Source organism: Aotus nancymaae, unplaced genomic scaffold (assembly GCF_030222135.1).
Source record: "Aotus nancymaae isolate 86718 unplaced genomic scaffold, 86718_ANA_hifiasm-v0.15.2.pri h1tg000019l, whole genome shotgun sequence".
Taxonomy (NCBI): Eukaryota; Metazoa; Chordata; class Mammalia; order Primates; family Aotidae; genus Aotus; species Aotus nancymaae.
The window spans coordinates 17,535,196-17,549,659 of record NW_026988431.1 but is presented as its reverse complement, the minus strand read 5'-3'; the positions used below and the strand labels follow the sequence as shown (position 1 = coordinate 17,549,659).

Genomic DNA, 14,464 nt, shown 5'->3' with positions numbered 1-14,464 from the left:
CGCGTGACCTGAGCAGAAAACTCCTGGTTTGGGATTTTCTCACAGGCGTGCCTAAACTGACCTCTGCTCCTAGCAGGTAAATTGCTAGAAGCAGCAAGTGTCAGCCCAAAGAAAATCCCTGTTGTGTGATTTTTTTTTCTCTTTAAACCGATCGCTTTTAGGTGGAGTTCCCGCTGCATTCTCTAGACCAAAGTCCTTGCCACCAGATTACCATCTTTTTCACCAGTTTGCCACCTCCCTACCCCTCTCCTTTCCAAAAGCCCTCACTGGAAAGAACTTTCTCTCTTGACCCCCCTATTCCATCTAGTTCCAAACGCTCCCAGAGCTTCCCATCTCCGTCGGCTTCCCCTCTCCCGCCCGGAATCCAGGTTCTCAAACCACTTAAGAGGAAATTCACACCCCTCGCCCCCTTCCCGGGCGTCCGGAGGAGGCGCAGGGGTGGGGGTGTCGGGGGGGGGCAGGGTTTTCTGGGGTCTCCTGGGTCTTCCTCGCTCACCCCCAGGAGGTGTTGCACGGGGAGAGGAGCGCGGGTGGGTGGGACCGGGCCGGGTGGGGGAGGGGTGAGGGCGAGGAGGAGGAGGCGGCGGGTGGAGGAGTGGTGTGTGTGCGAGCGTGTGTGGCTGGGGGAAGCCATTGCCTGTTTAATAGTTGCTGTTGCTGCACTTCCGCTTCTCTCCCAGCGAGAGAGAGACACGAGTGGCCAGGCCCAGCCGCAGCCGCAGCAGCAGCCGCCGCGGCGGCACGGAGGAGCCAGACACAAAGAGAGGTACGGGGATCCCCCCAGCGGCCCGCCGCCCCCCGGCCGCGCCGCCGGGCCTCGGGGACACCCCTCGCCGCCGCCCCCGACCCGCACCGCTGGGGCCGCCGGGGCGCCGGGCACGGGGCCGGGGGAGGTGGTGGCGGAGAGGGGTTGGGGAGCCCCAGGGGTCCGGGGCCCGCCCGCGGGGGATGGGCAGGGACCCCAGGCCGCGTGGGTTGCGGGGGCCGCCCGCGTCGGGGCTGGGGGTCATTGTGGCTCGAACTGTCAGCCCTGCCCCAGGAGCCCCCCACTGGCCGCCGAGGGGGCCGGGAGCGGGGGTGGGGGGAGTTGGGGGAGCCCTGTTTTCCCCAGGGGCGGGGGCTCCTGGGGATTTACCTCTCTGGGGCGGAAGGGCTCATTGTTATTTCTTCGCAGTGGAGGCCGAGCCCCCCCACCCCCGGCCGCAGCCCCTATCCCCCTCCACGAGTGGCTATCGGGCGTGTGCTCCAGACCCCCGCCCGGCCGCACAGCTCTCAGCCGCGCGGCCCAGAGGCAGGCCGGCCGGTCGGGAGGGGCGTCGGGGCGCGGCGCCGGGGGGGTGCTCGGGCCTCGTCGCCCCTGCCCCCCGCCGGCCTCTCCCTTCCCCCACCCGGGCACCCGTTCCCCGCCTCCGTCCCCCTGTTTCGGCTTCCTCTCTTACTCCTTCCCGCCCCTCCTCTTTTCCCGACCTCGCCAAACTCCGTTCGTGGCCCCACGGTCTCACCCGGGTCACCGGCCCCCCACGACCCCCGGAAAGCGGACAAAAACAGCCCCGAGGCCGGCCGGCCGCCGGGACCTTCCCTCCCTGCCCCGCCGTGGCGCCCCGCGCCCCCGCCCTGCCCTCCTTCCCCTCCCGGTTACTCCCTCCCTGCCCTGCGGAGAGCCCCGGGGGGTGAGGGAGGGGCCGCTCTCCGAGCTCCAGAAGGTTTTCCCACCGCGTTCCCCACTTGGGGCCAAAAATAAACAAGCCGCGTCCGATTTGCAAAAGCCTTTATGGGCCTGCAGACTTTGAAAAGCGAGTGGAGGGCGGTGGGCGGCCGCGTGCGCCCCTGGTCAGTGCCCTTCTGACAGCACCCTAGTTCCTTATTTACACTGGCTGCATGGTTTGTGTGTTTCTGTTTTGTTTCCCTCCCCCTGCAGGGGCTGTTTGCGGGGTGGGGTGGGGGGTTCGATATGTCGGATGACGATTCGAGGGCCAGCACCAGCTCCTCCTCATCTTCATCTTCCAACCAGCAAACCGAGAAAGAAACAAACACCCCCAAGAAGAAGGAGAGTAAAGTCAGCATGAGCAAAAACTCCAAACTCCTCTCCACCAGCGCCAAGAGGTACCGTACTCTTTTTTCCACAGGCTTCCTATTTTCCGAACTGCCTCTTGCTGCATTTGGTCTGCCTCTCAATGAGGATAGCTTAAACGCTCCTCACGGTTTATGTGTTCTTAAAAATGAAAGAAGGGCCTTGGAAGCCCTAATTATTTTCTCTATTGCCGCTTCTGTTTTTTTTTTAATCATTGCCCACATGCAGCTGTTGCGGCTTGGCTCTCGTATTTCTTGCCGAAGTTTGTTAACAACCCTCATCTACTTTTATTAGCGACCCCCAAATCTGATTTCAGATTACTCGTCCCACTAATGGTTAATCTGTGACCTTCCCAAGGCCATCATCCCGTTTCTTAATTACTAACAACCTGCTCAGACAAATGCATCGAAATGGATTCTATGACCATTTTACCTTCTTTTCACCTGTTGCATGGATGATCTTTTTTAAATAGAGCTTTCTCCACAAATTGCAAAAGGAATAAGAAACTCATATGAGCAGGTACAAAATTTCGTAGGTGAAGACAGATGTTCTCTGGTGGAATTTAAAGACATTTTTCTGAGAGTTGAGACGAATGAATCAGTAAGTGATGTAAAATGGTTATTGTAGGTTATTTTTGTGATTCTCTTTGAGAACTTCAGTTTACCAAATTTCAGGGAGACGTGTCTTTTTTTTCATGCTATTTGCTGTCCTCATGCTGTAAAAATGCTACTTTGCCTTATTTTTTCAATTTAAGCAGTGTCTCTTTTTCTTTATTGTTTTCCTCTTACAGCTCTCGGAGGTAGCTACTTTTTACACCTGCCATCCTTCAGTAATATCCTCTGATCCCCATGACACTTAAAATAATCTTTAGTAGATTCCTAGGAACCCTGAGACACCGTTTTATAAATCCTTCTGCTCTCAGAGTTAGACAGTTGTTAAAAAGGTGACAAACCAGGAACATAGTAGGGAGTCTGAATGGTGGGTTAGGTAGGGAAACCCTTAAAATTTTTTAAAATAAAGTGGAACATGAGACTTTAGATCTCTCCACTGAGTAGTGAGCCAGGAAGTCAGGGTTTGAGGGTTTGTTCTGTCATTCTGCCTGACTTGTAATTTGAAAATTTGGCAGTGTTTTGGTGACCTAAGCATGGGCTGATGGAGTGACTTAAAAAGTAGTGTGGAGGCCTTAAGTGTCAAGGTGCCTCTGCAAGATTGTTCTCGTTTTTATAGGTTTGGTTTGAGCGTAAGGCTTCCCAGGAGGCCTAACTGACCCTCACTGATAAGCCCTGTGCAGTTCTCCCGGAACCTGGCATCTACCCTGCCCACTTGGGATGGGCCTTTCCTTAGCACTGCCCTGCCACCTCAAGCCTCTAGGTTCCCTGGTTCTCATTCAGCTTTTGGCCTCATGTGCTCAAGCCAGGATACTTGCTTTGGGCAATTTGCATCTTTATATTTTGCTAGATATCCCTGGTGTACATGAATATGTATTTGGGGGTAAAGACACAGGTATCAAATAGAAAATATTCTTTTGTTGTGAGTGAATTGATTTTTTCACTAGACATACTTTGTCCATTTATTTTAAACAAGTTAAAAATTTATTTGGAAGTGCTGGGAAAGAGATGGTAGTTTTAAAAAATGAAAGGTGGGAGGCTACAAATAGTAATTTTACTTGTAAATGAACATCAGGGCTTTTGTTTTGTTTTTGCAGCGAATTTAGCTCCCTGATACCTTGCTGAAAGAGTAGTAGCTATTAGTGTTAAAGCATACCTAAGGTTAATAGCAAAAGGTAAAAAAACCGAGAGGGACCGTGTATCCAGGAAAGAGAAAGGGGAAAATTGATGTTAGTGGGATCCTGTAGAAGCTGTTCTGTGAAATAAATGGATTTGGAAGGTAGGTGTTGCCCACAGAATTGGAAGGGGCACATTTACCAGGAGAAGGAGTGAAAAAGAAGCCTGAATTGGCAGACTCACAGCCTGCTAACTGCATGCTGGAAAGTGGTTTCTAAACCGTGGGTAGAGGAAAGCCCCCATTGAAAGTGGCCTGAACAAGAATGACTGACTCTCTGGACATAGGGATGAGTTACTCCTGCAAATCTCTTGCCAGTTTTTTGGAAATGCAAATGCTGACTGCAAGATGAAGTTGATAAAGCTTTTTGGTATGAACACTTCTTAGGTATTAAACAACTACCTCTTTAGTGAATATTTTATAGTGGGAGTTGGGTGGGCAAGGAGGACTGAAGTCAGTATGTATTTTTATATGTATTGTGCTCCGGTGAGGAAGTTTTTGCCTGTGTTGTGTAGGTCTTAAAATACAGTTATTCGAAAAGACGCAGGTAAAGACTCCGGAAACCAATGTTCCAAACTTTTGTGTAATATAGTCATGAATCAAACTGCAGGAATATGAATGTCTCAGAAATGAAACGCTTTTTGGTAGCAGTAGACACAGATAAATACGTGTCAATTGAGATTGTGAACAAACCCCTTTCTAAAGTTGACAAATTTGTAGGGACAGGAAATGTCCTCCAGTAGGAAGGTTTGTAGAACCTCCCCCAGTCATCGCCCTGAAAACCTATTCCTCATCGCATATAGTTAGCCTGTCCTACGCAGAAAACCTTTGGAAAGGGAAACGCATCCTTTATTAGATTGCTCTGTGTGTGTGTGTGTGTGTGTGTGTGTGTGTGTGTGTTTAAAATTTTTTAACTACAGTGCTGCCTTGGTGAGATTTTTAAGTTGTAGCATAGCCCCATTGGGCCTTATATGATGGGAGGAAGAAAGGTTATAAAATTAGGCACCGTTTCGAAGGTGGAAGAAGCTTAGAGGCCCCAAACTTTGTCGTATTAATTGATGCTCTAAGTGCCTAGGTAAGCGAGAGACAAAGGCCAGGGCTTGGTGTGAACTGCCTGGTGGCTTGGGCCATGGAGTGGGGGATGGAGCCCTTTGTGAAGTCCAGGGTTGGTGCAGAGGGAGAAAACTGCAGGTCCCGGGTCTGTGTCCAGTGTGTGCTGAAGAGCGGACCACGAAGGAAGGGGCAGACCCCGGGAAGTTAGAGGACGCCCTGGAAAAAGCAGGTCCGGGGCGGTGGGCCTAGAGTCCCGGCGAGCGTGCGGGGCGGAGGCAGGGTCCGGTGCACCTGTGCGGTCGCGGGCCGGCCACTGGGGGTCCGCGGTGTCCGAGGGGTGGGCGGGGGCGTTCGCGCTCTGCGTTCGCGCGCGGCCTCGGGCGGAGGTTCTGGGCGCCGGGAGTGGCGAGCTGGGGCGGCGCGGAGTAGCCCCCGTGCGGGCACCCTGTTCCCCTCCCCCGCCCGCAAGTTCACCGGCGCGGCGAGAGCCGTCAGGGGCGCGCGCGGGTTGGGGGCGGGGTCGCCGGGCGGCGGCGGCCCACCGCGAGGGAGCGACGTGCGGCCTGGGCTGCCCGGGCACCCCGCGACGGCTGACAGGGTCACTCGGGCCCGAGGGGCCTCGTGGGGAGCGGCCATGTTGGCTTCGTCACTGAGGACTTCGGGCGGGTCGGGTGAGGCCTCGGACCTTCGGCCTGTGGGGGGCGCCCTGCCGGGGTGGGCATGGGGGCATCTGGAGGGTTGAAAGGGCCCCGAGGGGCAGGGGAGGCCAGAGACTGGCGTCCTTCCCACCCGCTGATGGCTGTGATCTCTCCGTGCGGAGAGGACATGGAGGGGAGGGACTGAGGAAACCGGTCCGCAAGTGAGAAACTTTAAAATTAGGTCCTAAATGGAAAACACCGAGGAATAGAACTGCCCTGGTGTGCGAGGCAAGGTTGGAAGCCAAAGTTTGTAGATGAGAATAGGAGATCCCAGGCCGCCTCACTACCTTTGTGAAAAGTTTTTTCCTAAACTAGGGACCCGAAGCTCTCGATGTGTAATTTCCTCTTTGCCAGTAGAATCCCGTGATTGCGCTTAGGTTTATCTGCAGACCTGCACGTGACAGGTGTGAGGTTTCCACGTCATAATGTTTCTTGTGTTCGTCTCTATTTCCCCCACTCCAGAATTCAAAAGGAACTGGCGGACATCACTTTAGACCCTCCACCCAACTGCAGGTGAGTTGCGTTTCAGATTTTTTTCATTTTTAAAATTCTTCTAACCTTTGTCTTGGGTTTTTCTTTTTATTATATACTTTTTTATTTTTTGCTTGCTACGTCGCTAACATCTCGTAACAGCTGAAATTCATTAACCTGAGTTAATGTTTTGATGAGCCTCTGACAAGCTCAGTACTGTTGAGGAGAAGTAATGGATTTATTTGGAGTGGATTTTTACGTGTATGAAACAAAACTAAAGTAAATTTAAAGGTGTATCCGTGCCATACCGTGCCTAATTATGGCACGGATAATGCACGGATAATATGCCATTAAGGATGAGGTAAAACCTTTTATATGCGAAGACGTTTTGGTTTGGAAAACTGCTTTGCTATAGTAATCTCTTATTCAGTCTCTGCTGAGCCAAGAGAGCTTAGTTAAACACTAGATCTTCAGCCTTGCTCCATAACATATAGATTTGTTATTGGACTTTTGGTAGAGCAATTCAGGAGACAATTTCTGGTTTTGATAAAGCGTTTCTTTAAAATTGTAGATTTAAACTCTTTCATGGGGGTGTTTTTTTCACTTGCTTTATTCAGACTGTATACATACGTGTGTTTCAGTTTCAAAACAAATTGAAACCAGCTTTCTAAGGGTTTGTTGATTACAACTTATTTAGAGAAGCCATTTTGCTACTGTTGAGTCAAGGTGGAAGACCTGATGACTTTACTAGATCAACAGTGAAGTGAGGGGTAACTTAACAACTGTGTATTAGAATAGAGCCATTTATTTAAGGGAGATCCTGTAACTCCCGCACTTTAAAAGTTAAGTATAACATTTAACCTAGTTCTCAGGATCTGCATTGGAAAGGGATATGAGGTTTCAGACATATTTTAAACTTACTGGTAGGAGTAGAAATTATGTCAACAAAGTATTCAGTGGCCATAACACAGTTTTTAAGATGAGTGTGTGGGAATATTCAGGTTGAAAAGCTAAATTAAATATTTGTTATTAACAGTGGACTTTGTAAACTATGATTAGTGGACTAAATACACAACTATTGCGTTTTGGTTACATTGATTCTTAATGTTGATTAGGTGTGGGATGCACTTTGGTGAAATTTTGTCCTGTTTTGTAAGAAAAGTCATTTTGAGTTTGAAATGCTCTAAAAACTATAGTTTATAATTGAAGCACTTAATTATTCTAGAGGATTTCTTTCATGACTAATAAGAATCTTTTCAGATGGTTGAGAAGTGGAGAAATAATAAGACTTAATCCTCTGATGTTTAACTCGTTATTTTGATGATGGTGGTTCAAATGGAATCCTGTAACTTGCTTTGGTTGTTTGTGTGGAATCCATGTCCATTCCCCGAGGTCGATCTGTGCTGTCTAGCTACTGCTCCTGTTTGGTATTGTGTCTCTCCTACGTGTGTGTTACTAATAACACTGATTAAAACATACAATGGCTTTCTTATGAATAAGCACGATCAAATCTAAAATTGCAAGCCATTTGAAGATTTTCATGGGATTGATCATTTTAAAAAACAGCATAAGTACACTTCAGTTTCACATCATTTTAACTGAGTTTCTGTGTGAGACATTTATGCTGCTGAGGCATGTGGAACTTTTTTGATTTTGGAAAACCCTCCTAATTACCCCTTTAATGTGAAACCTTTGGCCATTACGACTCTCCAAACTGGGTGGCCATTGGGTGGTTGGTATTGGGGTGACAAAGCTCAAAATACAAAATTTTGAGAAAAATCTCTGATTTCGGAGAAAATATGAGGCATCTTCATTTTGCAAGAGAATGTCTATTACGTTGTCTTTTAACAATAAGGATGACTTTATTTTCAGAAGATATTTTCCAGTGGGGCCATTTGAGTAATACGAATTAAAATTTTTACTTTTGGTTGGCTTACTAGTGGTGCTGTCTTAATATTACATAGTAGTCCCAATATTCAGCTCTCTTAAATGAGTTTGGTTTTATGTTTTGTGCTGTTATCTTATGGGATTTAATTATTTAATATTTTAATGTACTTTATTGGAGATAAAGATGGATAATTTAGTTTGGGGATACTTTTTTTTTTTCTTTTTGAGATGGAGTCTCGCTTTGTAACCCCGGCTGGAAAGCAGTGGCACGATCTTGACTCACTGCAACCTCCGTCTCCTGGGTCCGTTCAAGCAGTTCTCCTGCCTCAGCCTCCCAGGTAGCTGGGATTACAGGCGTAGCACCATACCCAGCTAATTTTTGAATTTTTAGTAGAGAGGGAGTTTCACCATGTTAGCCAGGCTGGTCTTGAACCTTGAACCTGATTTAATGATCCACCTGCCTCGGCCTCCCAAAGTGCTGGGACTGTAGGCGTGAGCCACCGAACCTGGCCTTGGGGATACTTTTTGAAGTCAGCATCCAATGAAAATCTATGAATTAAATGATATATTAAGTGCATACATGTTTAAAATTGCCCTTAGCATGAGAACATGAGATTTGAATGAGTTAAATAATTGGTTTTCAATTAGTGTATCTTGTATTATTACCCTTTGCTGTACTTCCTTTCTTCAGTCGGTGTGCAATGTGTAGTTTTAACATGTTATTAAAATACGGCACTTAGCACATAGTAACTTCTCAATAAACAGTTGATTATTGCAAATCAGTGGAATTGCTCCTCTTGAAGGAAGGTATACTGCTTGTGCTCACTAATTCTAGCACTTGGCAAAGATATTTGAAGTTATTGTACGTCAAAACCTATGTGAAATGCAGTTGCTTAGTATGTTATGTATAAAAACAGAAAATGAAATTCTTAATGTTGTATATTGTGTTGGGTAGATATTTTTTGGAACACAGTGCAGATTATGTTCAATGACCTGGTCCAAAGTAATTTTAAGTATTTTCAAACTGCTTTATGTTCACATAGAAATCAAATTCTTAATTTTAGTATCTCTGAACTGGTTTTTTTTTTGTTTGTTCGTTTGTTTTTATGTGTGTGTGTGTAGGTGCACCCACAGAAGTTTCCCATCTCACTCTTCATTTTGGTTAGGCTTTTATTCCCCTATCATTTGGCTCTGTTCTTTTAGGGGAAAAAAATATGTTAACTTTGTAATGATTCCTTAAAGTGTGCCAGATCTTGGATTGTAAAATTACGCCTTTTAGATAGCTGATGAACTCGGCCACTAGAGTTGGTTTTGCAGCTGTTATTTATAGCCCAAGGCTCAAGCTTTGCTAAATTGACTAGTTATAACCAGCCTGTAGATATGAATGTCTGTAGACAGTGTGTCTGAACATACTAAATGGCATATTTTGCCTAAGTCCTTTAAACTTCAGATTTTATTTAATGGATACATTTGTATTATGAGTAAATATCTCATGTAATGACTTGAAACCTAAAAATTCAGATGGGGGTGCTATTTTAGACTAAAACGTCTGTAAAGTGATTAAACACTTCAAGCATGGGGGAGAAAAATAATTCTCCTTCCTTCCGTCTGTCCGTTTTTCCATCCATCCTTCCTTCCGGCCGTCCTTCCTTCTGACAGGGTCTCACTTTGTCACCCAGGCTGGAGTGCACTGGTGCTCACTGAAGCCTTGACCTCCTGGGCTCAAGCTGTCCTGCCTCAGGTCCCCAAGTAGCAGGGACTACAGGCGCTTACCACCATACCTGATTAATTTTTTGTAGAGACCAGGTTTCTCCATGTTGGCCAGGCTGATCTCGAACTCCTGGTCTCAAGCAGTCCACTCTGGTCTCCCAAAGTACTAGGATTACAGGTGTGAGCTAGGGTGCCTGGCTCTGATACTAGTTTTTTTTTTTTTTGTATGTGACAGAATTTCCATTTAGCCTTCTTTTCATAGCTTTTTTTTCTAACACTGCCTATATTTTAAATAGTTTTAAGCCATTATGTCGTTATACAAGAATGCATGTTTTTGAAAAATTCAAATATAGAAGTTTGTGGAGTAAAAAGCAAAAGATAGTCCTCATGACCTCTTCTGATCCTGCTTCTTGCACAGAGATGCCCCAAGTTAGCACTTTGTATACTTCCAGGTAGTTTTTGTGAATTTACATGGTTGTATTTTTCTGGCATTACGATACCTCCTCGAATTGGTGGTAATGGTAATGAGATGTCAGTTCAGAAGTCCCAGGCTGCTCATCATGGTTCAGACTGAAAAGAGATCCTTTTCTTGCAACAGTGGAATGCTACCTACCTCGTCCAGGTTCAGCATGTTTTAAATGGTTGTTTGGGTGTAAGAAATAGGTTCGGCAGAAGTCATCCTTTACGAAACTCTATATGTGCTGAAAAGATTTCTTCCTTTTAATATCTTTCATTCATCCAATGTTACTAAACTAAATGCATTAAGGATAGAAGTGTGACTTAAACATCTGAATGATGTTTAGTTTTATCACCATTGCAGTGTGTATACCTTTATGCATGTAAAGGCAGTGTTGAAAAATTGTGACAACCAGGAGAATGGGGTTTCAGCACAATCAAAATAGCACCCATACTAGGGTCAGGCTGTTGGGAATTAGATCATCACCTGGGGCCTTTCGTGTTAGAGAGGAAAGAAACCTATCTGGAAATGAATTGCCTTTCAAATGAGTAGGAACTCTTGTGGTGGTTGTGTTTACCAAAAGACTGTATCTGGATTGTAAAACTATACTATTATTATTCCTCCAGAAGCTAAACAGAATTACCATAGGACCCAATAATTTTACTCCTAGCTATGAACCCTGAATAATTTAAAACAGAGGCTCAAACAGGTACTTGTGTGTCAGTATTCATAGCATTATTCATAGTAGGCAAAAAATGGAAAAAACCCAAGTGTCTGTCAGCAGATGAGTGGATGAACAAAATTTGGTCAATACATAAAATAGAATATTCAGCTATAAAGGAATGAAGTTCTGATGCGTGGCTACAACATGGATGAACCTTAAAAATGTTATACTAAGTAAAATAAACTAGACCCCAAAAGACAAATTGTGTATGATTCCACTTATATGGAATGCCTAGAATAGGCAAACTCATAAGGACAGACACAGACAATAGACTCAGCGCGATGGCTTATGCCTGTAATCCCAGCACTTTGGGTGACCGAGACGGGCGGATCACGAGGTTGAGAGATCGAGACCATCTTGCCGACATGGTGAAACTCTGTCTCTACTAAAAATACAAAAATTAGCTGGGCATGGGGGTGCACACCTGTGCGCTACTTGGGAGTCCCAGCTACTTGGGAGGCTGAGGCAGGAGAATCGCTTGAACCTGGGAGGCGGAGGTTGCAGGGAGCCGAGATCACACCACTATACTCCGGCCGGGCGACACAGTGAGATTGCATCTAAAAAAAAAAGGACAGATTAGAGGTTTTCAGGGACTGTGGGGAGGGGAGAATGGGGAGTTACTTCTTCATGAATACAGAGTTTCTGTTTGAGGCGGTAAAAATTTTGGAAATAATGGTGATGGTTGCACAATATTGTGAGTGTAATTACTGCCACTGAATTATACGGTTAAAATGGCTAATTTCATATTATAGATGTTGTATCACAAAAACAGCTATACCACTGTTAAAATATTAATCAGTATTTTGAGAAAGATGCTTATAGCTTAGAAGGCAACCCTCAGCAGTTTTTAGGGATTCTGATTAAGAACACTGATATTAAATTCCTGTCACAAACTTTGAGGGCCTGTTATAAATCAAAAGGCACTACTTTGATGGAGTTCATAATCTAGTAAGTGTGGTAAGACATGCACACAGATTTTGAATGGTACTTAAATATTAGGTTCTCAGAAAAAAGATAACAAGAAATATAAATATTATTTGGAAAATAATAAAATGCAGATCATGTTATAAAGTTTCAGAGGAGTGAGAGATTGATTTGAGTTTGAAGGATTGTGGCTCCTGGAGTACTTAGTAATCTGGGAGAGCTTCATGGAGGTGAGAAGTGGGGTGGGGAAGAATAAGAGATATCCCTGATGTTGGAAACAGTGTAAGCCAGAACAGCAGAGGGAAGACAGAAAAAGGGCACTATTGGGCAGAAGTGAGTAAAAACTGTGACTGGAGAGTGAGAAACATTAGTGGGAGAATAAATAGTAAGAGATGAAGCTTGTATTCTTCAGTGTCAGGCTAAGGCTTTAAATTTTATTTTGTAGATGGTGGAGAATCATTGAAACCCTTTTGATTAGGGACTGGCAGTCAAATAGAGCTGGCTCTCTGGATAGAGACGGAGGAAGGATTGAGTAGAGCTTGGTAGGAACAGGAGCCTTGGAGACTGCTGCAGCAGTCCAGGTGGAAAGTTACGAGGGCTGGTGTGTAAGCGGTGATCATCAAAGGGGAGAGGAAAGAGAGAAGACAGTAGAATCCATGGGACTATGGAGGACTTGATAAGGAGTCAGGTTCTTCAGGGTGTTGAGGAAGTTGGTGGTGCATTAACAGAAGTAAATAAGGCAGGAAGATGAACCGGCTTAAGGGAGGCAGAGATGGATAGATCCTGTCCCCAGGGCTAAAAAAAGGTTTTGTTATTTGCTCTGTTGATCACATACAATGCTTATCATGTTGCTGCCACTTAGTAGGTCCTCAGTAAATATTTGCAGTTTGATTATATATTTGAGTTTATGATTAAATCAGTCGTTGAACTCCCAGATCTACATGGCCTACTTTTAGATTAGATTAGACAAATTAAACAGATTGTCAACTTCCTAAAAGGCAAGGACAGTGATTTCTGTCTTTGATGCTGACCCTACATGTTTTTCCCAGCTGCTTTAGTTTGAAGATTTTCACAACTACATCAGCTGTTAAAAGAATGATACAGCAAGCACCCACCCTTCAGCAAAGTTTCACCATGTTTGCTTTGTCTCTCTCTTATCTCTGTACGTTAATTTTGTGGAACCATTTGCAAGTGAGCTGTAGGCATGACGATGCTTCCGTGTGTTTAGCTTTGCGCTAAACACATGGAATTGAATCTGAGGCGGCCTGGCAGTGGAGCTGGAGCTGGGACTGGTTTTCGTAGTCCACATTAGATTGGAAAGTGTGGGTTATGGTAGAGTGCACGAGATTGCCGAGATTGGAAAAGGAAAGAATTGTGCTTTGAGGGATGTCTACAGATAGAGGATGGGAAATGGAGAGGACTTGGAGAAAGGAGTAGAAGGAAATCCACAAGGTTGTGAAAGTCCCTAGAGGGACACAAGGAAATTTTCTCTTGGGGAGCTAAAGTGTAAGAACTTAGGTGTGTGTTTTGTAGGCTGAGAGGAAGAAGCAGATGTAGAGAGGAAAAGAGTAAAAATGCTGGAGAGGCAGATGTCACGTTTTATAACATAGTCGGAGAGAAGGTGATGGCCCTAGAGAACTTAGGCCATAAGTGAGAGAGTTTATGTTTAGAAAGGCTGGTAGCCTGGAACTTTGATACACAATTTTCTAGAGGATTAGAAGCACTTTTGGTGCTTGGGTAGCACTCTAGGTACTTGTATAGAACTGAAAAGCAGCAGCATCTCTCTGTTGTTACTTGGTTTGTATGCTTTCCCAGTAGACTTTAAGTTCCTTGAGAGCAGGGATTGTTATGTTTTTGTATCCCTACAGTGTCCAAGAAAGGGTAGGTAAACAATACATATTTGTTAAAACACAAAAACCTAATTTGGTCTGATGGTTTAATAGGACATCTTCATTATCCTCTTCAGAAAATAATGGAAATTACTGGGGAAATTGCTGTCACATTTTACAGCTGTCCATTGCTGGCAATCTTTCTGAGTTGGCACCCAAGCAGTTTTGGCAATTTTGACCTTCCTGCAATCACAGAGAAGCTCTGGATGTCAGTGTGATAAAAAAGACGTGATCTCTGCTGCAGGCTCAATTGAGAAAAGGTGTATTAGAGAAAATATAACACCTTTGAATTGCTTGTTTTGATTTTATGTAAGGTTTCTCAAAGTCCCTGTAATGTGGCATGGATTCTTAGTCTACAGAGGTACAAATGGTAACCTTACTATAAAGTTATCATTTGTCAACAAGTGAGCAGGGGTCTAGGGGTGCTAAATAAACTGGGTTCCTAGAGATGGTCCCCCAAATCCTAAAGCTATTCCAGATAGTTATGTTAGAGTTGCTGGCACCCGCCTGAGACATCTGACACATTCCCTGTCACCAGTGAAATGAAACTGGGTTTCATAATAAGCCCATTCTTATTCAGCCTCTTTTATGCCGCCATGCTCTAAAGTAAAACAAAAGACCTAGTAGCTGGTGTCAGAATATGCTTCTAATCCTCTGGGAAACCTCCTCCTTTATAGGCTAAAAGCTCATCAAAGCCCCTGCTTGAGAACCGTAATCCAGGAACTCTGCTGTATGCTAATGGCTCTTTTCTTGAAACATATATCCAGTAATTATGGATTGCTTTGTGGAGTCCATGGC

At 45.2% G+C, this 14,464-nt stretch overlaps 1 protein-coding gene across 1 annotated transcript in view; it reads left to right on the top strand.

The window, feature by feature from the left end:
- The first annotated feature begins 624 nt into the window (after nt 1–624).
- Nucleotides 625–14,464, top strand: part of LOC105727068 (ubiquitin-conjugating enzyme E2 E1) — an 86,850-nt gene continuing 73,010 nt past the window's right edge. The window contains exons 1-3 of the mRNA XM_064378655.1: nt 625–766; nt 1,919–2,103; nt 6,067–6,117. Of these exons, the coding sequence (XP_064234725.1) occupies nt 1,952–2,103; nt 6,067–6,117 (203 nt within the window). The 5' untranslated portion in view covers nt 625–766; nt 1,919–1,951. The remainder of the gene's footprint in view (nt 767–1,918; nt 2,104–6,066; nt 6,118–14,464) is intronic.